Below are 6678 nucleotides of genomic sequence, written 5' to 3' on the forward strand. Positions count from 1 at the left end.
AAAAAAACATCTCTTTCATGGGTGGAGGGAGTATGAAGAAGCAGACAGGCAAGCGGATAAAGGCTTATTTTATTTGAATCGTTGATCTATGTAGTCACCAAGGCCACTATGTACAAATAACACAGAAACTTTATTTCTTGGTCTCTTCCTCCTTGGACAGAGTCTTGATGATCTCCTCCTTCTTGGCCTGGAGGCGCTCTTCACGGCGCTTGCGTGCTTCCTTAGTCTTAGACCTGCGGGCCTCAGCCTGGTCACTGGTAAGGAAAGAGAAGATGTGGATCAGTTTGGGAAGAGATGAGCTGCTAGGGAGATAGAAGCACATCCCCAGGCCTTTCTCTTTGAGCCTAGTTAGCTTGAGGAAAATTAGTTTCTGGGGCCACCCAGAGCTCCTGCTTCAACTAACCGATGGCCCTGTAGCCCAACAATGATGGGCAGGTGGTGTGGTGTGTGCAGGACAGAAGAGCATACATATGCCTCTAACATAACAGCTGTATTCCTGACAGAATGCATGCAAGGCAAGATTTAGGTATTAGCACATTTTAAACATCTTAGAAGAACCATTACCATAAAAATCAAAGAACCTGCCCCTATGACACTAGGGCCAATCCTTAAAGAAACTTACGCCAGGAGCTTCTTGCGAGCTTTGTCTGCCTTTAGCTTGTGGATGTGTTCCATGAGAATCCGCTTGTTTTTGAACACATTTCCCTTCACCTTCAGGTACAGGCTGTGATACCTGTAGGGTGCAAGGAGCAGAGATTCTGTCAGTGATGGGATCAGAGTTTGGCCCCTGTGAGCTGCTCCTCCATCCAAGGTCACTAGGTTTGCAGGGTTCCTTTCCTTGCTCCTACTGCTGCATGGACAACTTTTTGTGCATTTCCTAAACAGAACTTACTTGGCAAATAAATTCAATTCCTGGGCTATCCTAATGGCATATGGGGAGAAAAAGGAAAACAGAACAGAATGGAAAGACTATCTTAGAAAGACTCCCTACCCGAGGTAAATGACATAGAGCTCTTCACAAAGAACACACCATTTAAGCAGCAAATGGGTCTCAGGCCCCAAGAAAAGGGTGTACTTACATGTGGCGGTCAATCTTCTTAGATTCACGGTATCTTCTGAGCAGCCGGCGCAGAATCCTCATCCTCCTCATCCAGGTTACCTTCTCTGGCATCCGTGCATTGGCAGTACCCTTTCGCTTACCTGCAGGGAAGATATGTTAGGAATCAGCCACCACCCAGGCCCACTGTAGTGCATCACAGTTCAAGTCAGTTACTAGAGCCAGCTGATGGGCCTTCATTTCATTCTTCACAACCTCATTTTTAAAGTTTAATAGAGGGATCCGAACCCTTGACTTTGGTGTTACAACACTACACTCTAACCGACTGGGCAAAGGCCAGCCCCACAACCTCATTTTCAGTAGCATTACATCCACTTTACAGAGAAGTCCAAATATTTAATTTCTTTCGTTTACTAAATTTTTAAGGAAGCACAAACATGGCAATTTCCCCCCATTCACTTCATGCAGAATTTGAGTATGACAGGGCATGTACCAAGGCAATGTAGTATGCTGGAAAGAACTTTAAATGTGGTGACCTTCATCTTCTTAAATGAACCTGACACTAGTAAGTGGTTTTAAGATTTAACAGACAATATTTTCAAGTACCCAAAGAATCCTTGGCATAGTGTAGCACAGTCTATGTGACCTCTTTCTACCAATACCTTCAATTCCAAAACTAGTGCCAATTTTCCAATTGCACACAAGCAGAAAACATCAAATATCATGCAGTAAGAAAAGGGCTCAAGATGAGACAGTGGGATGGAGAAGATCCTGAATATATTTCAGTCTAGCCTTTAACACTTAAGTCTTGAAAAAAGTAGAAGACCATGCTTACCTATGCCCATATGCCTGCCTTTCCGGCGGGCCAAAGTGTTTTTCCGGCATCGAGCCCGGGAATGGACAGTTACAGGCTTGCGGATGATCAGCCCATCTTTGATCAGCTTCCGGATCTGCTGACCTGGAAAATCATAATGTACCTGATTAGCAGCTGGGGTCCAGCCACGACTGAGTCCAAATAGATCAGGACAGAGACACTGCTCATGTTCCTGGCCCAGTATTCTCAAAAATGGTGGAAATACTGAAACTTCTGTTTATCTCATGCCTTTTAAAAAACATTTCTACCTTTTAAACACATTATGTCACACACAAAAGAACATCCCTGATATGTGGAAAAAATGCAGGTACTTCGGTGCTATTTGCAGGACTGACATCTATTTAACTGCCATTAATAACCCCTATGCCAACAGGCCTCCACTAAAAGACCAAGGCGCCAGGTCTTCCCAGTCCATTACTTTACTTCATCAACCATCTCTACTCAACCCCAGCCTTAAGAGTAATGTTTCTTCTCAAAGCCATAAAATAGCATATCCACTCTAGAAGTAGTCATTAATGTAATGTTGGGTGGTTCCATTAACCTCCATCCCGTCCTTTGGGCAAGTGGCAGAAGGGAACCTCTGACATCTTCATATTTTTGTGCCTCCTCCATTTTATAAGTCGCCCCAAAATATGAGCTTTCCTAGGTCTGTAAAGAGTCCAACACAATTGTGTTGTCATTCATCTGGTGCAGGACAATGGAAGGGGTAGGGTGAAGAAGGGACACAGACCCCAAGTACTCACGGGAGTTGGCATTAGCAATTTCATTGGTCTCATTGGGGTCCAACCAGACCTTCTTTTTGCCACAGCGAAGGACACTGGAGGCAAGCCTCTTCTGAAGCCTAAGCATACTGGAATACACAGAAAAATACTATCATGCCCTGGAAGCCACTCCTAGAAAAGAATGAGCACCCCCAGCAAGACCTGCCCTCCAAAGCCTTTTTTTTTTAAAAAGATGACCGGTAAGGGGATCTTAACCCTTGACTTGGTGTTGTCAGCACCACGCTCAGCCAGTGAGCGAACCGGCCATCCCTATGTGGGATCCGAACCCAGGGCCTTGGTGTTATTAGCACCGCACTCTACCGAGTGAGCCACGGGCCGGCCCCCTCCAAAGCCTTTTAATGTTGTGAAACATACTATGCAGGAAAGCAGATAAAATATGTATATGCACTTACTATTAAGGACAAACACACCCCATTCCCCCTAAGACTTTTGCTACTCCACATCCCATGAATGAGAATCTCCCCTAAAGATCTTTGTTAAAACCCTGGGCTGTGCAAGTGGCCACCCTGGGAGGGGACTTAAGTCCAAACTATGCCTTAACCCCTCTGTGCCTCAGTTTTCTCCCCTGGAAAATGAGGTTAACAACAAAACTGGGATAAAGCGGGGGCCTGAGTCCTTTCCGGTATTCAGATGGAAAAACAGTGTTCAAAGTACAAAAAAAGGTGCCGGCCCGTGGCTCACTCGGGAGAGTGCGGTGCTGATAACACCAAGGCCACGGGTTCGGATCCCATATAGGGATGGCCGGTTTGCTCACTGGCTGAGCGTGGTGCTGACAACACCAAGTCAAGGGTTAAGGTCCCCTTACCAGTTATCTTTAAAAAAAAAAAAAAGTACAAAAAAAAAGTTAAGTACAATACCCGTGGACCTGACTCCTAGTCTAGAATGCAAGCAAGTTCCTTTGCTTTCTGGGCTCGTTTCCTCGATTTAACACACTAATAAACTACATTCACCCATCCTTACGAGATTTCTCTTATAACCAACAGGGTGGAGAGCGTCAAAGAACTACAGATAGCCGCCCGCAGAGGGAGGCCTGTCCAACGTCTCACGGAAGCAGAGATCTGCTTGGCTCCAAGTGCTCCCAGCGAGGAAGGGGGCCATGCCCTGGACCCCACCGCTGCCTCTGCTCTACCCGCGGGGTCGCCCGCGACACGTGTGAAGCGCGGTGTCCGCCGGGGCAGCAGTTCTCGCGTCTCCAGTTTCCGCGACGCTCCCCCACCCCCACCCTCTAGAGGCAGAAGCCTTGTGTGCTCCGGCCTACCCCAAGCTCCGGCACTGGGCGCTTCAGGGCTGCCTCCCTCTCATCTCCCCACCCGGGACAAGGGTACCGAGCTCCGCCGTCCCCCGCCAGCCCAGCTCAGGCCAGACGGAAGACCCGACAACGCTCACCTCATGGCTGCGGCGGCCGCAGCGAAAGGAAAGAACTCGTTCTGTTCCGGCTCCTTCCATTATACGTGAAGGGGAGACCACTAACCCTGCTCTGCTTTCACCCGCATTCCCATCAGGTCCTCTCACCTTCTGTCTGTCACCCCCAAATCACTTATTTCCTCCGTAAACACACGGAATAATAGAATCCTAATATTGGGAATCGGTTTTAAATTTTAAAACATAGAAAATATACCCCCCCAGGGCGAAGTGGTATCGTCCAACTTCCTAATAGACATGCGCAGCAAGGGTACCTGGTCACGTGGGTATTGGGCGTCCGGAAGTCACGCTGGATTACGCAGGTGGGGTGAGGGCCTAGAGCGGCCTGCTGTTCTCAGGCTTGAGGTGTCCTGTGGTAAGGCATTTTATTAGCGAGGACAAAAAAATGATGCACGAAGCAAGAGAATAATGACGGCAGATATCAGACAAAGGCTACTCCTTTTTCACTGTGGTAGTAGATTGGCAGCGGAGCCCCTGGAGTGCAGAATAGATCATCAAAAAGCGTTTAATATTTTTGTGCCCCTGTGGGTGCCGCCATCTCTGGGCGCTGCAATTTCTTCTGTAAAGTGGACCGAACTCTAATACTTCCGTCATCAAGTTCGGAAATTCACACGAGTTAACGTTTGCAATTAGCAAAGGAAGGCGTTAAAACAGTAAGCTCTTTGAAGGCGGAAACCATCTCGTTTGGCTCACACTGTGCTGCCGCAGGCGCGGAGCCTCACGTGTAGTGCACACCTGAGAAATACCGCATTGGCTGAAGGAGTGAAGGATTGCGGAAAGTTAAAAGAAACATCGAATGGCAGGGCCGCCCATAGTTCTTTCTTCCTGCTCTGGAGCGTCCAGTGCAAAAACCCAAGGAGAGCATTCTGGGGTTCAAGAAGTCTACATTCGAGTTCTGGCTCCAATTCTTGCTGGTTCCAGCTGATGACCCCATCTCTTTCCTCTGAACTTTCCTGGCTGATAAATAGAGCTGAGAAAGGGAAGTAACACTTTCGCCACTCCCTGACAACACAATTAGTGTCATCCTCATTTTACATTTGAGGTAACAGAGTTTTAGAATGCAGGTCTTTCTGATTGCAAAGCCAGTGCCACCCCTGTTGTCCCCAAGGGGCAGATGAGTTGGAGCTGTTCATGGGGCAATATTAATGGGCTTCATACTCACTCACTGTCCCCCCCTTCTTCAAGGTGATGTGAACAGAGAAATAACTGGCCATTCACTTGTTACCAGAATCCAGGGTGAAGAGGAGTGAGTATATCCCATAATCTCCCTCCCCCACCCCCGCAGAACACAGCAGGCTGGCCTTTTTTTTTTTTTTTTAAAGATGACCGGTAAGGGGATCTTAACCCTTGGCTTCGTGTTGTCAGCACCACGCTCAGCCATTGAGCTAACCGGCCATCCCTGTATGGGATCCGAACCCGTGGCCTTGGTGTTATCAGCACCGCACTCTCCCAAGAGAGCCACAGGCCGGCCCTACCTAGGCTGGCCTTATTTTAGCGTCAGTTGACATGGGGCAGGGATGGAGTGGGGCGGGAATGGGTCCTCCTGTCATGACTGACCCCTGCACTGTACCTTAACAGCGTCTCCAAACACTCCAGCAATCATTTAATTCTCTCTCAGCCTCCCAGTAATCCCAGGTGATAGACACCACAGTACTAGAAACCCCATTTTATGGGAAAGGAAACTGAGGCTCAGAGATGTTTAGTGATTTGTTCAGGGACCCGCAACCAGAAAGAGCCTGAACCAAATTGGCACCAAGGTCTCTTGCCAGAATCCCCTACTTCTCTTCTTTCCACCAATCATGGTGGGTGGGGTACAGGCCTTGATATTTGTCCCAAATGGAGGATAAAAATAAAGCAATTTTAGGTTGAAGGTCATGAAAATCTGACTTTAGCCAGTCTCTCCTCTCTCAGTTCCATATTTTTTCCTCCTCTTTTCTTTCTCTTCCAAGGAACGGGTACCTAACACAGCCCCACTCCTGGCCTTTTGGAAGAGCTTGGGGATTCTAGCGACTGGTTAGGGCAGGAGGACTCCTGGGTCCCTCGGATTTCTTGTTGCTGTCTCTATTGGGATCTCCCTTAGGACACCCTCTCCATCTCAGCCTCAGCCTCTTGCTGAGAGCCCCAGAGCCATGTCGGAGGTGGAGGGGCCTTTCGGTTTGGTTCAAGGCAGCCTGAGCCCCACCCTGGGGAGAGAGGAGTTAAAGCCAGGTCCCAGGATCACAGGGATCGGGAAGTTCCGGTGGCCCAGCAAGAGTGGGTTGGGAAGACCCGCTGGAAGAGCGGTTCAGGACGGAAAGGGGGGCGGTGCCAGCCAAGCCAATCCGAGCTTCACCCCCATCAGCGCTTGGCATCCACTGGTAAACCGCCCCCCACCCCAAACCCGAGGCATGAGCGCCTAGGTCCCCCCAGCGGACTGCTTTCACCCCAGGCCAGTCAGAGGCCAGCGATCAGCACCCTCCAGAGCCGGGAGGGACTAGCTGCCTTCCCATTGTCTGTGCGGAGCAGGCGGAGGGGCTGCGAGGGGCGGGGCTGGGGCTGGGGCG

The 6678-nt window shown here is 49.2% G+C and overlaps 1 protein-coding gene across 1 annotated transcript; it reads right to left on the minus strand.

Moving 5' to 3' along the window:
* Nucleotides 1–51: 51 nt before the first annotated feature.
* On the minus strand, nucleotides 52–4194 carry RPL19 (ribosomal protein L19). The gene is made up of 6 exons (XM_008573596.1): nucleotides 4100–4194; nucleotides 2675–2781; nucleotides 1893–2015; nucleotides 1080–1200; nucleotides 623–733; nucleotides 52–254 (listed from the first exon to the last, which is right to left on the minus strand). The coding sequence occupies exons 1-6, from the start codon at nucleotides 4102–4104 to the stop codon at nucleotides 131–133; spliced, it is 591 nt and encodes a 196-aa protein (XP_008571818.1). The 5' UTR covers nucleotides 4105–4194; the 3' UTR covers nucleotides 52–130.
* Nucleotides 4195–6678: the final 2484 nt, after the last annotated feature.

Source organism: Galeopterus variegatus, unplaced genomic scaffold (assembly GCF_000696425.1).
Source record: "Galeopterus variegatus unplaced genomic scaffold, G_variegatus-3.0.2 Scaffold938, whole genome shotgun sequence".
Taxonomy (NCBI): Eukaryota; Metazoa; Chordata; class Mammalia; order Dermoptera; family Cynocephalidae; genus Galeopterus; species Galeopterus variegatus.